The sequence below is a fragment of the Mustela nigripes genome, chromosome 2 (genome assembly GCF_022355385.1).
Source record: "Mustela nigripes isolate SB6536 chromosome 2, MUSNIG.SB6536, whole genome shotgun sequence".
Taxonomy (NCBI): domain Eukaryota; kingdom Metazoa; phylum Chordata; class Mammalia; order Carnivora; family Mustelidae; genus Mustela; species Mustela nigripes.
In genome coordinates, this window is record NC_081558.1 from 100,515,216 (window position 1) to 100,540,908 (window position 25,693).

The 25,693-nt window shown below is 47.6% G+C and overlaps 1 protein-coding gene across 1 annotated transcript in view; it reads right to left on the reverse strand.

Moving 5' to 3' along the window:
- The window catches only part of SLC12A8 (solute carrier family 12 member 8), a 137,628-nt gene that overhangs the window by 40,197 nt on the left and 71,738 nt on the right, over positions 1-25,693 (reverse strand). Inside the window, exons 6-8 of the mRNA XM_059388009.1 lie at positions 20,397-20,510; positions 6,174-6,261; positions 4,605-4,692 (exon numbers count right to left, since the gene is read on the reverse strand). Of these exons, the coding sequence (XP_059243992.1) occupies positions 4,605-4,692; positions 6,174-6,261; positions 20,397-20,510 (290 nt within the window). The remainder of the gene's footprint in view (positions 1-4,604; positions 4,693-6,173; positions 6,262-20,396; positions 20,511-25,693) is intronic.

The window sequence follows — 25,693 nt, forward strand, 5'->3', positions numbered from 1 at the left end:
ACGAGGGGCTACAGTGACACCAAGGACTGGCCAGCCTTCCCACAGTCACTCCCTGGGACTCCTGCAGAACCTTTGGGCTGGTGCCTGGAGAGGGGACCATCTAGGCATAGCAACTTGTTTGTGTCCAATGTGGCAACTGTGTTTATAACGGGCTGTTCCCTCGACTATCTTTTATATAAAACTACTACTCTGTCAATTTTCTGAAAAATATATGAAATGTTGGTGGTTGTGTCTGGATCAATGATAAAGACTCCATTCTAGCTCTCTCCCATATGTAGCCTGTCTCTCCCTTCCTATATGTCATCCATCCACCCACGGGAGCATTTGCTGAGGACAGGGGACATAACTGGCCCAGCGCGAGGCAGACATTACAGTTAAAACAGGGAACTACACAGCTTTGCTCCCAGCCCTCAGAGAATTTCCTCACTTTCTCTCTTTATACGGAACTGTGAGCTTGTGAACTGTGACAATGGAGATGAAGTGAGCTTGAGCAGACGTGTGTCACAGTTCTTTGCAGGGGGAGCACTCTTCTGTCATACAGCTGTTTGAACCATCACAAAAAAAGCTATCTTTCCAAAATTATCTGAGGTATGAACTACCCTAATTTCTTCCTTCAGTAACTCCTGATGAAAATTATAATTCCATCTCCTTTCTTTTCATATTTTATGCTGGCTACCATCAGAGCTTAAACCCTTGAGAAATCCCACCTGTCCACCGCTGTTCCCGTCTCTTGAAGGGCTGAACTCCAAGTCATTTGCAAGGTGCTCATCCTGCCACATCCGATTCCTATGGCCCCTTGACATTAGCGAGGAGTACATCCTGACCTCACACAATCCCAAACTGTCTCACAGTCCCCTAGTTTTCTCCTGCATCAGATCTCCACAGACATGAGTTTCCTCACACTGTCTCGACTCCACAAAAGGACCCATACCTACACATTCGGTCAAGTTTTCTCACTTGATAGCCATTTTCCAGAAGGAAGTAAAGTTGGCTTTAGTTCCTGAGAGACAGCTCTGTGTCCCTAATGGAGAGCAGAGGACAGCCAGCCCAGGGAGGATGGGGGACACTGAGGAGCTGGCTGGCCTCCTACACCAGCCGCCCTCTGATGTGGGCGCTCAAGGTCCCTCTTGAACACATGAAACCATGACTGTCAAATCTAAGAATGATAAGAGATTACTCTGCAGGATACTTCCCCCCCCCCTTTTTAAAAAAAAGTTTTATTTATTTATTTGACAGACAGATCACAAGCAGGCAGAGAGAGGGGAGGAAGCAGGCTCCCCGCTGAGCAGAGGCCCGATGCAGGGCTCAATCCCAAGACCCTGAGATCATGACCTGAGCCAAAGGCAGAGGCCTTAACCCACTGAGCCACCCAGGCGCCCCAGGACACTTCCCTTTTAACAAAGATGCTTCTGGGGTGCTTTTCCTACTTATTTGTTCTTATTTTGCTGGTTGGCAAGCTCTAGGCTTCCTAAAGTACTTGGTCTTTTTGATGTTTAATAAACTTTTTTTCTTCCTGGACTATATACAAGTTTATTCCAAAACAATTATTTATTTAATCTATTTAGTTTTACCTCTGCTGATACCTATTCTTTATACAATTCCTCTCTTCATAACTGAGTAATATTGGGATGGACTCATTTTTGCCTATCCAGTTAAATACGGTAGATTTGTAAGAAAAAAATATGTCCCACCTATAAGGTTCTCCCTGTTAAGGAGTGTTCAGAGGAGTCAATATTTAATAAGACCTACTGTATACCAAGTATTGTGCTTTACATAGATTACCTCAGAGGCGCCACAATGTGCTAAAGACTTCTGAAAGAGCGTAACACTACGGGGTGGCTGGTTGGCTCTGTTAGAACAGGCAACTCTCGACCACGAGGTTGTGAATTCAAGCCCCATGTTGGGCATGGAGCCTGCTTAAGGAAAAAAAAAAAAAAAAAGCATAACACTATGGAGACTGACCCCCAAGAGCCAGGCAAAAGTTTCTGTGGGGTAGGGATATAAAGCAAAAAAGAAACTTCTTAGAGAAACCATAGGCTGGGAAGCCAAATAATTAGAAATAGATTGGAGAAACTACAGGAAACCCCGAAAGAAACAGACGAAATGACCAGCTGCTGGTCAGTGGAAAGGAGTCCAGGGTAGCTGGCAGCCACTGAAGATAAGTGTCCTGGCAGAAGGCAGAGAAGTACACTGAGGAGCTTCCTGAGAGCCATCACCAAGTGGGAGGAGCATCCTGGAGGCCTGCCTGGTCTCTGCCCGAGGGTGAGACCCTCAGGACACACAGACCAGACTGAGGAGGCCTTGCTTCCTCAGGGCCCAGGAGAGCTCGGAGATGGGCTGGCTGAGAACTCAGGCCACAGCTACGATGAGCAGCTGAGATGAACAGTTTACTAAAACCATGTCAGGGTGGTACGTCAGGGTGGTAAGCCATGTGGGGGGACCATGGAGGAGACTGTGCATTTGTACCTTCTGACCTGTGCAGGTGGCGCGTGCACACGCACACACACACACACACACACACACACACAAGTTCTCCAGGCACTGCTAGGAAAACCGGCCATGGCCCAGCTCACTGCTGAGTTCAGACCAGCTACTACAGCCGAGTCAGTGCCAAGGAGGGACAACAGACAGTGAAAAAGGGGGAAAGCCAAGGTTGGAGGCTTTGGGTGGGTGGGAATATTCTGTGAGATCCCCTTTGTAGGTGGGGCCTGGGGGACAGCAGCGCAGCACAGTGCCCCTGTTCTGGAGTTGCCCTGGTGGGTTCTGTGACTGTCCACTTACTTGTTGTACCAGCCCCGTTTGCTATTGGGAACCAAGAGCAGTACCTTTCCTGATTTTACAGACTTCACAACCACCTCTTCCAGGAAATGGTCTATTCTCCAGGAACCAAACCTTCCACCTCTCACCCTGGCTTGCCCACAACGGTACTCCCATATATTATGGCCAAGCATGGTTCCGCGGGTGCCCTGCTAGCAAAATGCTCGCCTACCTGTTTCAATGCCTAGGACAGGTGGCACGCCAAACAAGCTTTCCTCAGTTCTAGTGGTGGAATTTCCACCCACAAAAGCTTTCCTGAACTGTCCGCGGAGATGTTTTCCTCTCCTATTGCGGCCTTCCTCGGATACAGGCTGCCTATCCTCCCGTATCCCTGTTCTTTGTTCTCCCTGCAAAGGAGGGGAAGGAGGGGAGACAGGAGCCCCAGACCAGGGGATAATTTGCCTTGTTCCATCCAAATCAGATTCCCTCCATGAGGGAATCTACTGGAAAGGAACCTACTTTGGAGGCGGGCAGAGCCAGCTAGCTAGCTAGCCAGACACTGGCAAGTTGCAGACAGCGGCCAGCAGAGCCCCCTGGTCAAAGAATCAGCTATTCCCAGAGGCCTTTAATTCCTCTGATGCAGCCAAGCTTTTCATTCCGAGATTAGAGAAAAGGCCCATGGGAGATGAAACTCAAGACGGAAGCTCGCCTGTGGGTATAAATTAGGGCTGCAGATTCCTTCCCTGAGAGCAAGTGTCTTGCTGGGGGTCTAAGACTGTGGTCCCAGGAAGGGGGAGGTGCGAGTGCCCTCACTACCTGAGCTGCTCCCCCTTTCGAAACCTGCTTTCAGAGTCAAGACCCCTGAAAATACAGATCATTTTTAATCTACCACCTACATCTTAAAAAGAAACTCATGTGAATGTGGAAACCAAGCCCAAGTGCAGCTCTAAAAAGAGTTCAGTTTCCTGCCCTGGGCTGCCCTGCGTGAACATCAGCAAGGTGGTTTTGCAAAGCCTCACACCAAGAGAAAGTGCTACTTTCTCCCAAAATTGGAGGAGAAACACTTAGGAGTTAACTAAGAAAACTTTCCTAGCCTTCTGCGTTTCTCTGACAAATGACAGGAATCTCAAGGTCCACTTTTCCTCCAAGAACTTAAGGAAAGGTAGGAATTTTGGGGGATTTCCAGAAAAGCATCTGGGAATCTTATTCTCCTAGGTTCTAGAGATGTCAAATGAGTGTCCTTGACTGTGACCTGACCTCCAGCCCCGTTAAGGGGCAGCTGTGGAATGTGAGGAATTTGCTAATCTCCTTCTGGCAGGGACTACTGTTCTAGAAACAAGGGTGTTACAGCCAGATCAACCCCAGCCCACCCCTGGGGAGAGCCTCTGGAGCCAAGGTCTGCAGAGGGCAGGGTGGGCCGCCCTCTTGGAGGAGGGCGCTGGGCCTCCTCCAACTCCCTCCACTTTGCTGCCTCCTCCCCACCCCTCAGCGTCCAGGGAGCAGCCCTTTTCTGCTCATGGTGGAAGGTGAGGCGAGGGGCAGAAATGAAGGGCTGGTTGAGCTAGGAGTTTTCGCTGATGGCACCCTTTGTTTCTGTCCTGAGTTTTGACACAAAGAGATGCTTGTGTTCCTCTTACTTAGTCCCTGCTCCGTAAGAAAAACCTGTACCTTTTCCATGTTTTTGAGCCCCCCCCCCCCCGCCGCCCTCCTGCACACACACACTTTAGTCCTGGGCCCAGGCCTCTCGGGATCCCCAAGCAGGACTGCAAGGGGGAGGCAGCCATTTGCAATGGGAGCCAGTGAAAGACCCATCAGACGGAGACGGTCGGCAGTGCAGACTCACCCACCTTTTCCGCTATCAGGAAGTCATAGCGAAGGGCCTCTCGGGTGCAGGCAGCGCCCAGCAGGAAGACGAATGCGAGGTACAAAAACCACCTGCAAAAACCCCAAGAGTGGAACAGAGCTTACACCCCCGATGTGCGCCAAGCCCGTGCCAGCCCACCTCACTCAGCCCCCGGGTTGGAAGGGAGGTCAAAGGCCAGTCATGAAGCCTCCCTCCTTGTCTGAGGGGACTTCCAGCACTACTTCCCCTCTAGCCTATCTCTTGCCAAAGAATGTATCATCGTTTTGTCTCTTTCTTACTTGAAAGAGAGAGATGCCCTGAGGGCGCTGGGAGTGGGGAGCCGGAGACCACCGGCCTCCAGGTGGCCGGGACTCAGGCAGGGTTGACTGGCAACCCCACAGCCCCCCTTCGCACCCTTGAAGAACACGCAGATGGTCTTTCAGGTTTCTTAGGCTGCTGTTCCTTGGATCCCAGATGACAGAGAGCCGGGTCAAGTGTGGAAAGGGCAGCCAAGACCCGGCCCTGCCCCTAGACACCCGGTGACCTTGAATAAGTCATATGATACTCCACAGACTCCTTCCCATCTGGGCAGTGAGAGGATGGGCCAAGGGTCTCCCTCCTGGGACCTCCCAGCTCTGACCCCAAAATGAGGCAGGGTTTTTCTCCTTCTCTCTTCTTCCCAACACCCAAGCGATCTCTGCGGCCTTCATCCTCTGGCCGGCATGCCGCCGTCCTCGGCACATGTCGGTCTGGTGCTGTGTACCGGACGCCGGGAGCCACTCTCATAAGCTAAGAGCAAATTCAACTTTGTGAAACACACATTTGTATTTTTAAAGTACCACGGTCAAAGTAACACAGGCACGTCATCCTCATGTCTATGCCTCTCGCATCCCCCCCAGTGAAGGCAGAGAAGCTTCTTCCTGTGGTACGGAGAGCCCCACAGAAGGCTCTGGAAGCTCAAACAGACCCAAGGCCACTCAGTCTGCTCATGGGGGTGGCGCAGTGGGAACTGAAACCCCCAGAACCTTGGAGTGGTGGGGAGAGAGCGGGGGGAAGGAAGAGAGCCTTCACACACAGAAGCCATTCCACGGTCGCTGGGGCAAATACATTCTCAACCCCATTTTATGAGAAAGGAAAACAGAGGCTCAGAGAGCTAAGTACATTGTTCAAGGTCACCCAGCCACCCAGCAGCAGAGCTGGAATAGGAATCCCAACCTGAGGGCAAAACTCTTCACTGTTCTATTCCTCCCAACAATCCCGGAAAGTCAATGGTTAAAAAATCCCCAAGTTCAAAATGGAAGTGGGGGAGGAGGAGGGGCAGGAGGCTGAGGAAGAATAGAAAGAAAGGATCCATCTCCTCCTCCTGCATTCCCAGGCAGGGGGTCTGAAAGGGCAGGCTTCTGAACCCACCAGACGTGAATTTTCCAGCTGGCTGAGTGTTAAAAGGAGAATTGGAATATGAAATAGATTGGCCACAGTTGGGGCACTCTCAGAACAAAAGGGGCAAACCCTCTTTTGCCTAGGGTTTTCTCTCCTTCTCTCCAGCTGATGGCCACCAGGGGAACTTACTTACGAGATGCCAACAGCTGCTAGGGAGCCCAGGGGGATGCTGGCAGCGGGCTCCCGGAGGTCACCCCCCATGTTGAAACCGGCCATGACTCCTGAAAGACACCCAGACAGGGGAGATGGGTGAACAGTGTACACCACTCCATGAATTGCCTTCCCCTCGCCAGGGCCCTCTCCTGGAAGCTATCCCACGGCAAGCCCTCCCATCTGCAGTTCTGGCAACTGAGCTTCTCCATCTCCCCTGGCAACTGGGGAGGCATCCGTGGGGCATGAAAGGGACCTTTGTGGGTTGGATGATGCTTGGGAGGAAAGCCTTGCTGGCTACAAAAGCATCTTACGGCCCAGGGCTAAGTAATGAGGGTGAGTGAGACATCTGGCAGGCTGCACAAAGGTCCTGTGGCCACATACTGAGCTCTGCTGCACGCCCCCCCCAACTCCCTGGGGAAGCTCAGCCTTAGCAAAGCACCTGGTGCCCCCTCCCCAGCTGAGCTACTTGCCTCTGCTGCCCACTGACTGCACTGGGGTTCAGGTATCCTGGGAGCACGTCCCATCCAACAGCCAGAGCCAGAGACCAAAGGGCTCTAAACAAGTTCCAAAGAACTATTGTGATGCTACCATACCAACTGAGTCCCAAGCTCCTTCTCCTCAGTGCCTCTATTCCCCAACATTTGTGAAAAGTCGTAATTAGTCATGATGGGGAAGGAGGACACCATGTGGGACCGTGAGAAGGGATCATCATGTCTGTCCACATTCACCCACACAAGAGACCAGTAAGACTATGTGTTCTGAACAACAAAAGTGGGTCCAACCCACAAGCGCTCTACAAGTCTTAATCAGGAAGGTCTCACAGAGGGGTGAGTGCATCTCAAATGTGGCCTTGTGGGAAGATTTGCATAGGCTTAGGGAGAGATATAGGCCTGATCCCATCATTAGGGATTGAACACTTCCAGCCTGACAGTGCCTGGGCTAAGGTTTTCCATGCATTTTTTTTTTTAAATCTTGTTCAATCCTTACAACAACCACATCACAAAAGTAGAATTATTTCCCCCATTTTATAGAAAAGGAAACTAGTGCTCAGAGAGGTTAAAGTGGCTTAGGGTCACACATTAATTAAGTGGGAAAGCTAGGATTCAACCCGTCTGACTCTGAAAATTACGTTCTTACCACCCCTGCTATAATGCTTGCAAGAGCGCAGGTGGAATGGGGTAAAGTGAAGACAGGGAGGCAGACAGTTAACGAGGGCCTATTTCCAAGGGTGCCCTAAATGGGGGACCCGCACTGGGACCTGCACATGCATTGACCAGCAATACCACTACTGGAACTTCCACCTCAGTAAATAGTCAAGAATATGAGTGAAGATGTAGCCAGAAATGTCTACAAATTCTTGTCTATACTAGTGAGAATAAGAAACAACCTAGTATTTACAAATAGGGGAATGGTTAAATAAGTGATGATATATCATTCAATAAATACCAGGGCTCTGTGTTGTCAGAGATATGTTGTGATGTGGAAAGATATTTAAAAAGCTCTTGTTTCATTTTCAGATGCATATTATAAAACAGAACATATGGTATAAGCCCATTGTTGTAAAAAAAAAAAAAAAAAGACAACAGATCAATGTATGCATAGGGTAGAAAAAAAAGGAACCAGGACATATTTTAAAATGCTAAACATGGAAAAACAGATCATTTTTCATTTTATTGCATATATACATCGTCCCAGCTTTCTACAGTGATTGTTTTGAAATGGAGGTTTCTTAAAAGGTTGTTTAAAGTGCCACATGAGGCACCTTCTCTTTCCTTTTGTTTCCCTTCTTCCCAAGATCCTATTTGAGGGTAGGAAGGGAGAAAATGGATCCATTTGGGATGGAGGGTTGGGAGAGAGAGCTGTGAGTAGAAGAAAGGTCGCTCCAGATGTCTGGCATATAGAGAATGGAGAAAATGACCCAGGGTGAAAGAGTTAGAAAACTTCTCCAGAGTATCTGAGTAAACCCAAGGAAAATGAGGACTGGCCATGTGGATGTTTGCTCCCCAGTGAAGCCCTCCTCAAGGGCTGGCCATACTCACAAATGAGCCACAGTCAAGTCCCCTTCAGGGACACAAACCTACATACTCCCCAGCCAGGAATCCACGCCAGCAGCCCAAGATTGCCAGGGGTGTGATGAAAACCAGCAGCAGATACATGTGTGATAAAAATAGAACAACCTGGGCTGGAAGGAACAAATAAATCAGGACACAGGGGAGAGTTTTGAAGAAAATAATATTCTATTTTTGAAGAAAATCATATTCTGAGAAGGATATTATCTCTATAAGGCAAAGTGCAAGGAAAACAAAAAATAATCCAAGAGCAAAAAAAGAACTTTTAGAGATTACAAACACAATCGCTAATATTAAGAATGCAATAGAGGATCTGAAAGATAAAATTAAGTACCTTGGAACTGAGAACAGAAAGATAAAGGGGTACAAAACTTGAGCAAAGGAGCACCTGGGTGGCTCAGTGGGTTAAAGCCTCTGCCTTCGGCTCAGGTCATGATCCCAGGGCCTGGGATCGAGCCCTGCATTGGGCTCTCTGCTCAGCAGGGAGCCTGCTTCCTTTCCTTTCTCTGCTTGTCTCTCTGTCTACTTGTAATCTCTGTCTGTCAAATAAATTTTAAAAATCTTAAAAAAAAAAAAAACAAAAAACGAGCAAAGACCAGGAGAAACAGAGGACCTATCTTAGAGCTCCAATATCCAACTAATAGGAGATCCAAAAAGAGAGAAGAGAGAAAACAAAGGAAATAACCAGATAAATAAACCAGAAATAAATAATAAATAATCAGAAATAAATGTCTCCAAACTGAAGAAGACACAAGTCTTCAGGTTGAAATATTCCACAGAACAGACAGCACAAAGAACAAAATTTAAGATGTCCATACCTAAATGTAACATTGTGCAATTTCAGGAAAAATCCTAAATATTTCCAAAGGTAAAAAACTAAGCACAAAACAGAACAAAAATTAGATTTGTTTTTGGCAAAAGTGAATGCTAGGATGGAGTGCCAATTTTAAAACTCTGAGAAAAAATTATTTTGAAACTAAAATTTTAGCCAGATTACCAAGTAAGTGAAAGCAAAGTTATGCAGACAAGGGCTCAAAAATTTACCTCCCACATATAATTTCTGAGGAAGATACTAAAGCATGCACTCCAGGAAAATGAGGGAGGAAAACATGAGAGTGGTGATGACTCAGGGATGAAGTAAAGTTCCCAAACCACCATTGTTACTGTGCAGAAACCAGCAGGGACTAAGGCAGAAGGCTGGAGGCCCCAGGAGGCATGCCTCTGGATAGGAATTGGATTCAACCCAATGAACAGTATGATTAACAAACTGAATGATTTTTAAGAACATGCTAAACTGCGTATTTTGGCAACAAGAGAAAACAAAGTTTCTTGAAACTCCAGGAAAAATGAGCAAGAAAGTCAATGTCTAAATATGACTCAAACTAAAATGTCATGGCATGATTTTACATAACTAATGGAATATTAGAAAAAGTAACCCATTTGGCCATGATATTAGAAATATTCTCCCATAATGCCACAAGGACCACATCAGAATCACAGCAAAAGAAACAGAATTCTAGCTACTATTTCACTCTTCATTGAACGACAGCTACCCGTCATAATTGTGTATATGTTTACTGTATTTTTTTAACTTCTAAAAATTGACTTATAGACAAAGCACAGAGGACATAATTCTAGTTACAAAATAGAATATGAATATTTTCTACCTCAACAACATAGAGGTCAAAGTGTAGCTAAACTGATACTAGGAACCAATACCCCCCCCAAAAAAAAAATAATAAAAGAAGAAGAATTAGAAGTAGAAGGAATGTAGAAAGCACTAATATCTTCATTGTAGTAGTGCTGAAAAACAAAAATATTAGTCCCATGCTCTTGCACTCAGGTCTGGGTTGGCTGTTACAAGCTCCGATTAGTTTAAGAAGAAAACTTGAAAGATGATTCTAATAATGCCTTTCAAGCTAGCCATTACATTTGGGAGGTAGATAAAGGAAAGGCTAGTGAATATATACTAGTTGCAATAAATTTTAAGGTAATTCTAAACTTATTCTGTATCTTATTATTGTAAAGGAGAATATTGAAGTGTTTGCTAGAAAGAGCAAAGAAATTTCCAAGAATATTGAGCAGTTTGTCTTTGAAGTTACAAAGATTGTTAACTTATAAACTTAAAAAACTTTAATACATTTGAGTGTGTGTGTGTGTGTGAGAGAGAGAGAGAGAGAGAGAGAAAGAGAAACTGTGTTTGTTCACTTAAAATTGTAGACTATAGTTTTTATGGGATTTTGCCTACTCACCTGCTAATTGTCAACTTGTTATGGCTTCCCTGATATTGTTCTAAAAATGCAAATATAATAGGATCATGTTGATTACCTCCAATTAGGGATTCCCTTAAGATAACTGAAGTATTCCCTGTAAAAATATTTTACACATGAAATAAATATGAGTCTAATACATTAATCTCATAACACAACACTGAATTTCAATTTTCCACACCAATAAGAGTGAAGGGATGTAGCCCAAAACTGACAAAATAACAGAGATTTAAGAATATTATTTAAAATTTGGGGCACCTGGGTGGCTCAGTGGGTTAAAGCCTCTGCCTTCAGCTCAAGTCATGATCCCAGGGTCCTGGGATAGAGCCCCACATCGGGCTCTCTGCTCAGCAGGGAGCCTGCTTCCTCCTCTCTCTCTGCCTGCTTGTGATCTCTGTCTGTCAAATAAATAAATAAAATCTTTAAAAAAAAAAAAGAACATTATTTAAAATTAAAAGGGTAACAATAACAACAAAAAGCAATGTAACTATCAAAAATTAGGAAATGGATAGAGGAGCATGTAAGTAAGGCGAACTTTATTTCCTAACAGGCAGTCAATAGTTTATGTCTTTCATTAAACAAGTTACAGGTTCAAGCTTCCTGCTTGGTAATACACAGCTAGCTCCCAAAGTGCTGAAAATGATTAAAAGCGGCTGCCCAGATGGAAGGGTATCGGGGGTGGTGATGGGTGGGAGTGGGAGACCACCGCTTTCTATCATAAGCACTTCTGTAGGATTTTCTTTTTTGTCAGATGCAGATCTTATTTAAATCACAAAAGGATGCCCAGGACCTACCTCACTCTGACCAGTGTTCCTGGGACTGGATCCTGTCACTGAGGCTCTTTTCAAAGGCTAGGGCTTCACCGCTTGCTCCCAGAGCAATCTGGTGCCAAGGGCATCCCTGGCCAAATCTCCACACTTACCTAACTCCCAGACCCCACTAACTTCATCCACTAACAGCAGCCCTTACTGGACCTCCTGAATTCTGACCCCCTGCAAAGGTTCCCACCTGTCATCACATTTACTGGTACCTCACATGACTGGTCACATTCCTTCCCACCATCGACAGCAGCCTCCTTCTGCCCACAGATACCACCCCCCACCCCCGCCCCTAGCAATTTTATGCCCATTCATTCAGCATCGTGAGATTACATACTTGCTAATGACTCTTTACCATTTTAGTATGTCCTATAGTTTGTCACATCATTTGTGTACCTTCCATCAGATCATTTACAAAGACCCCCAAGAGCTCCCCTGGTATATATACACGCTCTGTCTAGGAAAGTGATTGATTAATCCTAACTGCTTCCTGCTTCCAAACAGGTTCTGCATTCGTAACAAAAGCCCTTTCTTCTCCCACGAATCACACAGTCAGAGACCCAACCTTTGATTACAGGGCCTGCTAGCTCGCCTGGTGTGGGGCACACAGGGCTCCTGGTCAGTGGGAGCAGAGACGACACACGTGGAATGGACCAAACCCAAACAGCCAGGAAGCTGGCTCTGTTGGCTCTGTTCTCTGACAAAAGAGAGAAGCCAGAAGGTAGGTAGTCGGTTCGCTGACACAATGCACCAAAGCCAGGGAAATGCCCACTAGGCGGGTCGTTCCTGCTAGGCTACCGTGGGCCGGCTGACGTGGGCGATCCGGGCACACCTGTTAGATTGGCTCGCACACTGAGGCTTTCGCTTTCAGAATTTCGCCTGCGTGTGATTACACGATTCCTGAGCAGATGATCTCCAGTTTTGGTGAATTAGAAATTTCTTGCTTGTCAGTTGGATCCAGAAAAATTATTTTGATTTAGTAGCTTTTTAGATACACTTGTCAAGTATTACGGAGATTCTCGGATTTGGCTTTCCATCTGCTTCTGGTGCCATTTTAAGATGTTATCGTTAATGTTAGAGCTGGATTTAGGGTGGGTGTAGCAGAACAAATACTATTTACCAGAACACTAATATCCGGATGTTTCATGGATATTTAAAAAAAAAAAAAAAAAGCTTGGGAAAATCTTGATTAAACAAGAGTAGAGAGGTCTTTACTGCTGGACTTATCAGTGCCTACGATATGCTTTCATTGTTCACCTCTAAGAAATGTAACACACAGCGGTTCCCAAAACTTATTTAACAATATTACACTTTTTTTAAAAGGGAAAATTATTGATTACTAGTATTCAGGGGAACACAGTGTGGGAAACTCTGTGTCCATTTTATAATTACTATTAGTCTTTATGCTTTTCTTGGGAGGCTTCCTAAAACTGCTTAAAATGGCTACTTAGAATAACAATTCTTAAAGCTGGTACATGTCTTAGAGTCATCTACTCCTACCTCTTATTTCACAGATGAGGAAAATGAGGCCCCAAAAGATGGGATTTTGCCCAAGTTTTGTACCAATGGCAGCGCTATCTTCAAGTCCCCTGATCTCAAATCGGTGTTTTTTCCGCTATGTCACAGAGTCTCCTGGTTTCTACCACCCACACTTTTCTTGGATTTCCTTTTTGTAACAGAGTAGCTGTATGATTCATCTGGGGTTACCTCCCCGCCCCTCACCCCGAGAAGGTTGAATTTTTCAGTTTTGATCAGCACTACCCACTGGTTTACCCACGGGTTCTTTCATCCCCAGTTCCAAACCACTCACTAGTCTGTGCCTGTCCAGGGTATTTCCCCTCCTCATAGGTCTTAAACTGCCTGTTCCGGGAAGCAGTTAATTGCTTTACCCGAAACCACATTTCTCTCTGCATCAGGATAACTATATAGTCTGTGCTTTATTACCATGTGACTTCACAGCTTCCTTCATATGGTTAAGTCTTCTGACTTGGTCTTCCAGCCTAGTTCTGCTGCCTTTCAGCATGTGCTTACTGTCTCAGCTTTTACAAATGTGTAACATGGTGTTGGCCGTCCCCTTGCCAGCTTGGGTTTACGAGGCCAAACTTCCGGCGACACCCATAGTCTCCTGGGCACTGACACTGTGCCTCTAGTTTGGGTAGGGGCCACCAGGTGAAGAAGGGGCTTGGGCTCGGTGCCGCATCGCCAAGGTCTGACCTAACAAAGGGCATAGACGGCCAAGAGAGAAACTCATCTCCTCTACGTCTCAACAATACACCTGCGGTTAAGAACCCGTATAAATGTCAAATAAGCTTGCTTACAACATTTGCGAGACTGCGGCCATGTCCTTCTGCCCCCAGTCCACCCCGGCGCTCACAGATCAAAGCCTTCACTTGCTGCCTACCATCACAACCCCACTTCCTACCCTGTACTCTACTTTGTTGCTGAAACTGAGAATTAGTGAGGCGGTAAAAAAGCCTAATAGTTTTCCTAGCCTTTTCTGGTCTCTGTTAGTTGTTCATTAAAAGACTACTTCCTCACTCTTTCTCAAGGAGCTCCCAAGCTTCGTCCTGGGAGTTTTTAAATTTGCATCCGTGTCCTTAGAAACCTTTAATATTCTCCTCCAGCTCTAGCTTAATTGTTTCTCTGCTGTCTATTCTCCTTCTTCTTTGAAGTTCCTGAGTTTATGCTTTCTTTTTGTCATGAAGGCAGACTATCCCTGCTCCCAAGTTCCCAAAACCTGTCCGCTGCCTTTTGCGACGAAGGGAGCAGTCAGCTGCGGTTTGGAGGTAGCGCGGCCCAGAGCCTCGGGCTCCTCGTCTGCAAACGGGGATTGTACTCTCTACCTGGCAGGACTGTTGTGAAGTTGGGATGAACAGTGCCCCGCACCTAGTAGGTGCTAAATAAATGTCCACTCGGGAGAGACGGGCTCCCCTCCTCATTCAGAAATCCCTTGGGTTCGTTAAGGAGGCTGGCCGTCCCTCTTACCTTCCATCTGATTCCCAAACACACTCCTTCCACACACCTGGCTGATGGGCTGGTCTGTTAAGGTGCTCCTGCAGGAATCTTTCATCTCCTCTTGGCTCTATCTTGGAGGCAGAACTTGTCAGTGCACCCCCCAACCGCCCTCATGCCTTAGAGACTCTGCTGAGACACTCGCTGTCATATAATGGAACACTTAAACACTAGGACTCAAGCAAGACTTGCCAGCTTCAGGGTTGGGGGCGGGGGGTGCAGATTCACATGCATGGGCATTCTCCCCTCCAGCATCCACTCCAAAGGAGGTGAGAAGCAGTGGGGTCCAGCACTTCCTGGCCTGCTGACCTCTCTGTGTTGTTGTCCCTTCATCTATAAAATGGAATAATAACCAAACCCATGGAAGGATCCAGGTTCTGTAGGGTCTGACACTTTAAAACAATATAGACTTATGAATATGAAATTAAGAACAGGGCCTTAACAGGAGCTCACGCAAGGGAGGGACCCCAAAGCCTGGGCTTCACAGCTGTTATGCTAAGTCTGCCCCTAATGGGAGCAGTGGGGCTGAGCGGTGAGGGCTACGTGAGGGACAGAGCGCAAAGCACTCACCACAGCGCCAGGTCTAGCAGACTGTTGTAATGTTAATTATTAATATAGATACTCATAATAATTTTGATAAAATTCTAAAGTTAATTCTATAACTAGAACTATAAAAATAAATGCGTGTAATAATCATAACACATCCTTTTCTCTTGTTCATGCTCATGAGAATGCCGTGGGATGAGCCCCAACTTCAGCTTGCCCCGACCTGAGGTTCTCTCTTCCTTAAACCTGGGGACCCCATTCTCAATGAATTTCCTTCTCCTAGTTCTTGACCGTATTGTGGTCCCTGATCCCTGTAGTGGCTGTGTGTGTGTGTGTGTGTGTGTGTGTGTGTGTGTGTGAGAGATAGAGACAGACAAACAGAGAGGGAGAGAGAGAATCATATGGGCATGGATGTTGCTTTTTCAGGCAAGTTGGGCTGTTTCAGGCAAGCGTAGCTTGGAGAAGGAAAAGTACTTTAAGAAACAAAGCAAACGCAGAATCTACTCCAAGGCCCCAGGGTGTGGTGGACTGGAGGGAGAAGGACAGAAGGACAGAAGGACAGGACTCATAAATCCAAAGAAGCCACTGAAACCTAGTTTTCAGCTGCTCCTTACAGGAAGTGTCCTACCCTTGAGATAAAATATCTGAAGTAACTAAGTCGTATGTCTCTGACTGAAGATGGGGACAAGTGGGGGGGGGGCATTTGTGTTTGTTCTTCCCAACTCCGCTCCCCTCTCCACAGCCTGGACATTCTCTTGTTGGAGGGAGCCCCAGCCATGACTCACTCAGAGCTAATCCTTGGCAAATCCATCACCATGGAAACTGCCAATCATCCATGCTTTTTATCGCTTAACAGAACATCTGCCAGGGGAAAGCCAAGTGGTACAAATTGTTCGTCCTGCCTACCGTGTTTACACTGGGGCCCCTGGCAAACAGAGAGAGAGAGTCAGGGAGGCAATGCTCCATAGCAGAATGGTGGCCCAACCCCGGGCACTAATTAGCTGGGTGACCTTAAGCAATCCTTCATAAGACTCTCTGTGCTCCTCCTTTCCTTGTTGGATCGGTGATTCTCAGCCTGGCTGGGCCAAGGGGCAGTGAAAGGACGGGGAAGCATATCTCCTAAGAAGGGTGGGGCTAAAAAAAAAAAAAGCTTGTGTAGATAGTTTCTTCAATATTATAATTTTATATTTGGAATTTTACAAAATAAGATTTTCATAATTTAAGCTACAGAATATAAAACTTGACTAATAGTCTTAAGTAGCAATCTGTCTCCAAGGAGGGACAAACACCCCCTTCTCTGGTCCGGGGAGCATATTAGCATTTCTAGTGCAGGTGATGTAGGTTTTAGTATCATGATGAAAAATGAATACAGGTGAAAAAGACAAAAAGTTTGCTGAACAAACTTCTCTCACATGTTAGTCCCGCTCAGACTCGGGGCTACTGTATGGTTCTTCAAATCTCAGGCTGCTCATTTCTTGCTGGAGGGGAAAATACTGAAGCGGGGCCTGCCATTCTCTGCCCTCTCTCAAACCAGGCATCCCCTCTCTCTCTAAGACACCGGGCTTGGAGAGGCCAAGGAGGGCACGGTGAAGCAGTGTGGAGGGAGCCCAGCACGGTCACATTACTCACACAACCTCCCCGGAGTGCCCCCTGGGGTGCTGCCAGCCAAGAAGGCCTACGGCCCCCCTCAGGTGTGACTGCGCCCTGGCCTCTGGGCCCGGAGTTTCTTGACCTGGCCTTTGGACTCATGGCCAGGTCCGAGGAAACGCTCAGCCGGGAAGCCTCTTGAATGTGTGTTCTGCCTGTGTGGGGGAGGGAGGACAGGACAATATTTTCAAATGTTAACTTTTTAAAGTTCCCTGTATTTGTTTTCCCCCTTGCCTTTTCTGTCCGTTCAAGAGGAGATGACCTACACTGTATTGCCTTGAGAGAGATATGTGGCAGGAGGAAGCTAAATTTGTCAGCGCTCTGTTTTAGGGTCTGTTTCTCAAAAGTCAGAGCCCTTGGGAGATTTTAGAGAATCGAGGAGGTAGAAAAGAAGCCGCAAAACGGGTGGGGAAAGCATGGGGGCGGGGGGACAAGAACAGACTTTGGTACATAGTTTGGTGGGTCCGGTGCGAATAAAAATACAAGACCCCTTGTTCAAAAATTACGAAGAATTTTAGCAACCACAAACCATTAAACCAAGCGTGGGGCCCTCCTGAGCTTGGGACCCAGCGTGAATGCATAGGTTTATGCCCATAATGCTGGCCCTGGACGGGAGTGTCCGCCATATTGTAAGAGAAGATTGTTCCTGGAGCTGGAGGCAGGGAGAGAAAGTCACATAGAATCTAGAGCAGTGTGGACCTGGGGCCCACTCCTTGCCAGCACTAGTGGGGACCCCACAAGACCCTAGAAAGGAGGGCCTGGGAAACGCATTAGCTCTAAGCACAGGGCTTCCAGGTTCAGATTTCTGGTTCTCAAAAATGGCTTAGAAGCTGCACAGAGCATGTACCTGAAGGGATGTGCAGACAGGACAGCAAGAGGGTCTGGCTCCCGGTACAATGCTGAAAAGCCAGACATGCCTTGGGACTTGGTAAGGCCTTGAGACCCAGGAACAAAATGGCAGGGCCTGGTGGAGGCATGATGAATGACTGACCTCAGTTTTCAGTCATCCTGGCAGAATGAAGGCTTAGAGTCCGAGACTGATACTTTGTACTTCAGAAGAATGAAAGGGAAGCGCTACTCCTGCCATATCGTATTTGTGGACCAAGATTCGACCTGCTGGACCTGAGGCCTGGCTCCAAACTCTCCTCTGTGGCCGGCAAGAGAGAAGGTTTGGACCCGAGTGGTCAGCAGCAGAGGTGGAGAAGAGCAGGAAGTAAAGAACCTCCTTTAGGGGTAAAAATTGACAGGGCTTGGAGGGTACTGGTAAGAAAGAGGACGTTATCATGAATAAGTCTCCATTACTGGCAGGAGCAACTGTCTGGAGCAAATTGTCCTGAGATCAGGAGTAACGGGGGAGAACCAACTGGAGGATGGGTGGGATGAGCTTGGTTCTGAACATGTTGGGTCTGAGATGCCCAAGACAGGATGTCATGGAAGCAACTGAGGATATGGTATGAAGCTTAGAGGAGTCTGGGCTGGGTGCGAGTCTGGGAGTCATGAGCCTTGGGAGTGGCCATGGGACAGTAGGCATGGGTGGGATTCTAAGGAAAACAGGTTTGAGAAAGAAGAGAAGAGGGCAGGGGCATAGACTGAAAAAATCCCACATTTACTGGGCGGAAGGAAGAGGATGTATCTATGAAGGCAAGTCAGAGGGCCAGGAGGCGGACAAGGAGGGTGCTGCATCATGGAAGGCATGAGAAAAGGAAGAAGTGGAAGTTGCCCATCTGAAGACACGGAGAAGTTAGAGATGCTCACTGAACCGAATAGCGTGGCAGCCACCGAAGACTGGACGGGGACCATCTCAGTGGTGAGGCAGGTTTGGAACTCCAAAAGAAGAGAGTGGACAGGCTGAACAAGAGACAGAAAATGGAGACAGGAGCACAGACCAAGCCCCAGGGTTTGGCAGTGAAGAGGAGTGAAAATGCGTCACGGCTAGAGGCAGGATTCGGGAAAGAGGATCAAAGGTGACTGACATTGTTCATCTTCTTATTTGCACAGCCTTACTGAGGTGCAACCGTTAGGCGATAAGTGGCACGTGTTTTTCAACTGTCTGGGAAGTTTTCACATATGAATATACCCATGAACCCATCACCATCATCAGGAATAGAGTTTCCTGCCCCAAAATTACCTTGTCCCTCCCGCCTGCCCCCCTTCCCTAGTTCCCCATCCACAAATCTGCTTTCTGTTACCAGAGTTTGCATTTTCTAGAATTTTATATAACTGGAGGTTTACATAGTTTTATCTTTTAAAAAAGGTTCTTTCCTTTTGTCTGACGTCTTTCATGAAATACCATTATTTTATGACCATCTGTATTGTTGCAGGATCAGTGGCTCACTCCTTTTTATTGCTGAGTAGTTCTATATGGCACGGCTATGTCATAATTTATCTATTCACCTCTTGACAAATAGTTGAGTTGTTTCCAGTTTGAGACTATTACAGAGTAAGCTGCTTTGAACATTCATGCACAAGTCTATACGAACACGTGTTTTTTGTTTTTTTGTTTTTTTAAAGATTTTATTTATTTATTTGACAGAGAGAAATCACAAGTAGATGGAGAGGCAGGCAGAGAGAGAGAGAGAGGGAAGCAGGCTCCCTGCTGAGTAGAGAGCCCGATGCGGGCCTTGATCCCAGGACCCTGAGATCATGACCTGAGCCGAAGGCAGCGGCTTAACCCACTGAGCCACCCAGGCGCCCACGAACACGTGTTTTTATTTCTCTGCGGTAGATAACGTGGGGTGGAATGGCTGTGCATGTGTTTAATTTTTTTTCTTTTAAGTCTACTGCACCTCGTATTCCTAGGTGGCGCCCATCCAAAGACTAATCTGGCACGGCCCTGCTTAGCTTCCAAGAACAGACACATTTAGGGTGGTATGGCCATAGGCTGTTCAATTTCGATTTAAGAAATCATCCCACTGTTTTTCAACATGGTCGTACTATTTTACATTCCTACTGGTAGCATACAAGAGTTCCAGTTCCTCCATGTCTTGCCAACGCTCAGCACAGACAGCCTTTAAAATTTTCAACATTCTAGTAGCTTCTCTTCGTCTATCCCTATCCCACTTGAGGAGAGGATAATGAGCAAGGAAATAACCACAGGTAGGCAGGCAGAGGCAGGAGGGGAGGCAGAAAAGGAGATAAAATCAGCCACACTCCAGGGTATCAAAACCACCTGATCAAGAGTAAAATGCTTGTCTGAGTCTATGCTCTGGGACAAGTCACTCACAAATGGTGATTCCTCATCAATCATCTGGTCAACATGTTAGTTTACTACCCTCCAGGCCAGGGTCCAGAGCCCAAGACAAAAGTCCTAGAGGGACCTCAGTTTTGAAATGCTCCTCCCTGGCTGCTGGAGAGCCAGAAAATGGGGCCGATGGGGTAAGGAGATTCATTCATTGCCCACGGGACCCTGGTTTCACCCACACACAGTGTCGTGAGAAGGCAACAGCCTTTCTCTGTCCCCTGGGAGAAGACACATGGGTTGTGGTAGAGGCAAGGGGAGTTTGGGGGACAAATGTGCTCTCAGTCTAGGGTTAAAAGGGGAGCTTGTCCTACTGAGGAATATATCCTGTTCAGCCCTGAGAGAATTATGTCTCTATTAACTAGGCCTACAGGTTTCAGTACATAGGTATGGAGCATAAAAAGGATGAAATAATGAGGGAGGCCTTCAGGAACTGTGAACAAGGCAATTCTGTTAGGTTTTTAGTGAAAGCAAAGGCCATCTCTAAAGTCAGACATAGATACCCATCCAAGAAGCACATGCAGGCCACTTAAAATACTGAGCATCAGGAACCAAGCGTCTGTACCCTCATGTGGGAGTGGGAAAGAACCCAAATTACTGTACCTGTAGCCGCTGGGAAGAACACCCCGAAGACACTGAAGAAAGATTCCCCGGGGCTGTAATCTGGCAGAGTGTTGTTCCACAGCAGTTCCGGGGAATAGCCCACAAAACCGTGCTCTGAAATGACACAAAGCAGAGCCAAATGAGCCAAGTGATTGTGTGGTGATGGTGGGGTCCTGGGATCAAGCCCTGCATCAGGCTCCCTGCTCAGTGGGGAGTCTGCACGTGTCTAAGAACTCTGTCTCTCAAAATAAATAAATAAATACAATCTAAAAAAAAAAAAGTTTTAAAAAAATGAGCGGAGGGATAAGATAGAGCATGCGGGCTTCCCTGGACTATATAGTCTCATCTTGTGTAAATTTAAACGTTATAACATAGAGGTATGTGTGTGAGAGAGATGAAAGAGACAGAGGAGGAAGTCTGACAGAATCGTCATTACCACTCTCGGGCTTGACTTCATGGACCTGTTTCTCTAGAGACATGTAGATGAAATGACTTGAAGGAGAACAGTAGTTAGCTCTGGGTAGGGGAACATTTTTTTTTTTCCTGTTTTTCTTTCTTTTCTCCTTTCTTTTTGATAGATTTCGGTATAGCTGAAATCTTTCACTGAGCATGTATTTATGTATTTTCCTTTAATTTAAAAAACTCAACTAACTTTCCCTGTTCAAAAACCTTTCCATGGGTCCCTCTTAGTTGCAGAACAGAGTCCAAATTCCTGAAGATGAGAATCAAAGTCCGTGACAAGGGGCACTGTGCCCGCTTCTTCCTGTTCATCTTTGCTCTCCTCTACCCAGTAGCCACGCAGATGATGCTCCCTGAGAACATCAGTAATGCCCCTCCCTGTGCCTCCCGCCCTCCGGACCTTTCTCCTACGTGTTTAGCATCAACGCCATATTCACTCTCCAAGCCCATCTCAAATGCTATGCGCTTTGGGTTTTACCTCAACTCCTAAATCATGATCAATCCCTTCCAAGGGCTCTCATTACTGTGGCCATATTCCATCTCTCCCCAGCTAGACTTCTCAGGGCAAGAAATCCAGCCTTACGCAGCTCTGTCCCCCAGAGTCAAGTGCTGTGCCTGGCACATAAGAGGTTGGTTGCTAGTATGGGTCACATTAAGAAGAATCTTTCTCTTAGATCTTGGCTATGCTTTCCCATCCTGCACCCAGGCTTTCCGTTTGACTTGTTCTTAGGGTACTTTATAGCAGGAACACCTCAGATCTGATTTCTTCAAAGTGTTTTAAACATTTGTACCCTGACTTCAATAAAATGTTTCATGTGTTTTCAAGCCTACTTTGCTTCTTTGTCAAAGGAGGTCACTTTGAACAGCATCTGTGGACATGTTAGTGGGCTATGGAAGTTGAAGATCCAAGTCAAGTGTTCTTAGGCTCGGGAACACCGAGGATAGGATATCCAGCCTCTGCTTTTGAATCTCATCTCTGAGAAGGAGTTGGTTTATTCCTGTTAACTATGGTCTAAGAGAAGCCAACCCTGCTCCCTTTCCTGAAACCCCCACAACCACATAGGATGGGCATTTGGCCATCACTCCAGCCAACCCCTAGAGTTGTGGTGACAGAATTTCCTGCCCAACTGTCCTCCACCTACCTTGGGGCTTAGCTTCCCCCTGAGCTTACATCCACAAAAGAGCTCCTGCTTGCTCCTGAGTCCAAGGAGACTGCCAGTGCTTTTTGCAGCTTCCAAGATTCATAACTTAATAGGAAAAATATTTTGTAAAAAAATAATAAAGTGAAAGCTCAGTGAAGCACAAGGGGCCCTGGGGAGTCCAGTCAGGACTTAAAATCACTGTCAATTGCTTTCTTCTGCCCGAACACGGAATTTGCCCTAAGACCTTCAATTCCAAGTCCTGGGCAACATTTCTGAATGGTTTGGCATCTTCTCCGCTGGTCTTCCCCTCATTAACAAAAAAGCAATAACGGCTGAGTTAACTTTAGTTTATCCCCTGGCTGACCCCACTGACTAGCCTTTCTGAGGTGAAAACCCAGCCCAGCCTGCCTTGGAGCAGAGTTCAGCCAAGCTGGGATGATGTGTGGGTCTGAGAGCACATCTGAACGCAGGGCTATGGGCTCGCAGGGCTGTGGGCTTGCTGGGGAGGCTTCGCTGGGCCCCACTGACTTCAGTGGCCCCCACGGCAGCTCTGACAGAGGTGGGTGTTTGGTCACCAGGCCTCAGGGGGCTTTACCCAGGTCCCACGGAAGAGTTCCTGGGAAAACTTCTCTCTCCGTCCACCCCACCAACAGGATCCACAGACTGATAGCCTAAGTCACTTGACTCTCACCGGGGGCTGAGAGGAGGCCTGCCTCCTCCCCTCTCTCTCTGCAAATGCAGCCCCACACATTGCCCAGCACACGCTCACACTGACGTGCTGCCGAGCCAGCCCTCTCCTTCTGGTGTGCTTCTGAATCCTTCTCAAGGAAATCACCTCAACTTTGAAAAGAACTTTATGGGCAAAAACATTGTCAATGCTTTATTTATAATGATGTAAAATGGGAAGTCTACATTTCTAACCCTGGGGGACTAAAGTATTTTAAATATTTAGAAAGGGTTTTTAGTACCACAGAAAATTGTCCACGTTATGTATGATACACCTGAAGCAAGAAAACTGGACACCGTTTATAGTACAAATACCAAAAAAGTTTTAATTTATGCATGTAAGGAAAGAATAAAACATACTAAAATACTAACTACGGATGTCTATATAATGCAATTATGAGCAATTTCTCCTTTTTTCTCTTTTACAAATTTTCCACATTGTCTTTCACAAGCAAAATACACTCACCAACACAAAATAATGTCTTTTCGAAAAACAAACAGAATATCCCAGGACTGAAAGCCTACCTTCTCTAGATCACTTTTCTGTAAAGAAGTTTCTTTTGTTTATTTTTTTTCTTTCCATCTATATTCTACCTGCTTCTCAAAATGATTTAAGTGATTTATGAGAAAAACATAAGTAAGATAGGGCAGATAAAATAAGAACCAAAAGAAAAAGAAAAAAAGAAATGGAGAGAGAACAAGCCCCCACAGCCACGTCTCCATGAGACACAGCCCAAGGTCTCTGCATAAAGCTGTGAGACCCTGCAACGATCACCCTCCTACTAGAATTCAAGGCCTACAGAGATCATCTGATGGCTTTTTGGCCAGCCTGCTCTGCCAGGGACAGACCTCAGGGCCCACCCCTCCTGTGTGCCACTTTCCAGTGGATGAGAAGGAGCTCTGGAGGCCGGCATGGTGGACTTCCTTATTTCCTCTGCTCTTACCTTCCCAGGCCCTGATGACTTCCACTCCCTAAAAACCCCACGACCTCAGGTCCCCGGGCCTCAGCCAGCCCCAGTGAGGCTTGGACTTAATGGTCCTCACCTCAGCTTCCAGGGCTCTGATCTCTCCCCAAACCCCAAACCGGGCCCAGCCGACCCTTGAGCTTACAGCAGGGTGGATGCCCAGGTCACCCACTGATGTCCCTGACCAGCTTGGACTTGCTAGCTGAGGCACGAGTTGAGCTCAGCTGCACGCATCCAGGGCACCTGCCATAGCCTCTCACAGTGGGTCTTCAGGCCGGACATGCTGACATCCAGGACAAAGGTTCTTAAGTTTCACGGTTATGGCCCCATTGGAGAATCCGATGAAGGCTGTCCCCACCGACAGCACACTTTGCACATCATTTGGGGGTTCCAGGCCTCTGAAGTGTCTCTAAGGGGCATATAACCTGAGGGTCAGGACTCCCCCTTCAGGGACTGCCCTGCAGCCGAGACTTGTGCCAGCCCCACACACACTGATGGCGTCCCCTGTCCCGCCTGCCCCCGTGTCCAGCCTCACAGTGGACAGACGGCCCACGACAATGCATGACACTGCTGTCCCTGCCAGGCAACGGGGGGGGTCTCTCTGTGCACAGGCCATCAGAGGGCAACCTCTCTTCTGAACACAATGGCAAGCGGCCCCTTACTGAGCACCTCCTTTGCACCTGTCCCCAAACAGTCCCTTACAACGTCATCCTTGATCCTCAGATCTACCCTGCAAGATCAGAGGGAAGGACAGCAGGCTCAGGAAGGTAAAGAATCTTGTTCAAGGTACACAGCCAGACTTGCCTGTGCTACAGCCACCGCCTCTCTTCCAGGAGACCGTCCCCTGGTCCCTGGCCCTGCCCTTCCCACACAGGAGGCTGGCCTTGGTCCTGGGCAGGCCTGTGGCCTATGGAACAAACCCTTCTGGGGACATTCCTGGGGTGGGGGGCTGAGGGGCTGGGGGGTGCCAAGGCATGCAACACAGGTCCTCACCAAGCCCAGCAGACATCCGTAGAGCTCACAGCATCCCTGCCCTCCTTCTGCAGGAGGCTGACAGGGGACCCCCCCTCACTAGGGAATGCCATGCGCATCTAGGGATGTATGCCCGGTGGAGGCTTGCAGAGCTCAGAGCAGACAGAGCCTCGTCTGGCCTCCATGTCTGTCTGAATTCAGAGTTTTCCTCCCACCATGCTGTCTGTCTGTAACTCATCCCCAGCTGTTTCCCCAGAGGTCCCTAATGCTTGTGTCTCGGCCCCTGGGAACCATTCAGTCCCTCTGCTGGTACAACAGGGAGCCAGTCCGGGCCTTCTCAGCTGACATCTTCCAAACCCGAAAGGCCTGGGAGGCCCCATGCCTGCACACGCTACATGTGAACATCTGGGTTTGACCCGAACATCTGGTTCTGTATTTACCAAAAATACTTCATCCCCACTTGAGCTACGTGCTTTTAGGAAAAACAATACAGACCGGGGGGTGGAGTGGGGGACATAAGAGAGAGAAAACAAATCAAGACAAAAGCCAGGCAAGAAGAGGCAGAGGTAAGATACTTGAAGGTCTGTCTGCAGAAAGGCCTGGGCTTCCTTTCCCAAATCCAGGTAACATGGTACCTCTGGGTGCCCCCGGCTGGACTCTGATGCCATAGGGTCCACCGTCCACTACCAGGGAGTCCTCACAGGACCCCACCCACCTTGCCCTGGCCAAAGGGAATCAGCTCTGGTCAGCAGCTGTGACAAACCCTCCCGTCAGGTCGCTGCCGGTTATCTCTCTGTGGCACCTGTGGCTCCCCGCCCCCACCGCCCCCACCTCTGGGGTCTGCCGAAGTCACAAGAGGCAGTTGGGAAGTCATCAGCCCCCACATGTGGGTGTCAGATTGCTACTGCTGACTAACTTAGAAAGTGAGATTTCTAAAAATGACACTGGCAGTAGGGTTGGGGTGGGGGCACCTTGCTGGGAGCCGAGCTCCAGGGCAGGCAGGGGCTTCCGGCGCTGGCTTTCTTCTTGGCTC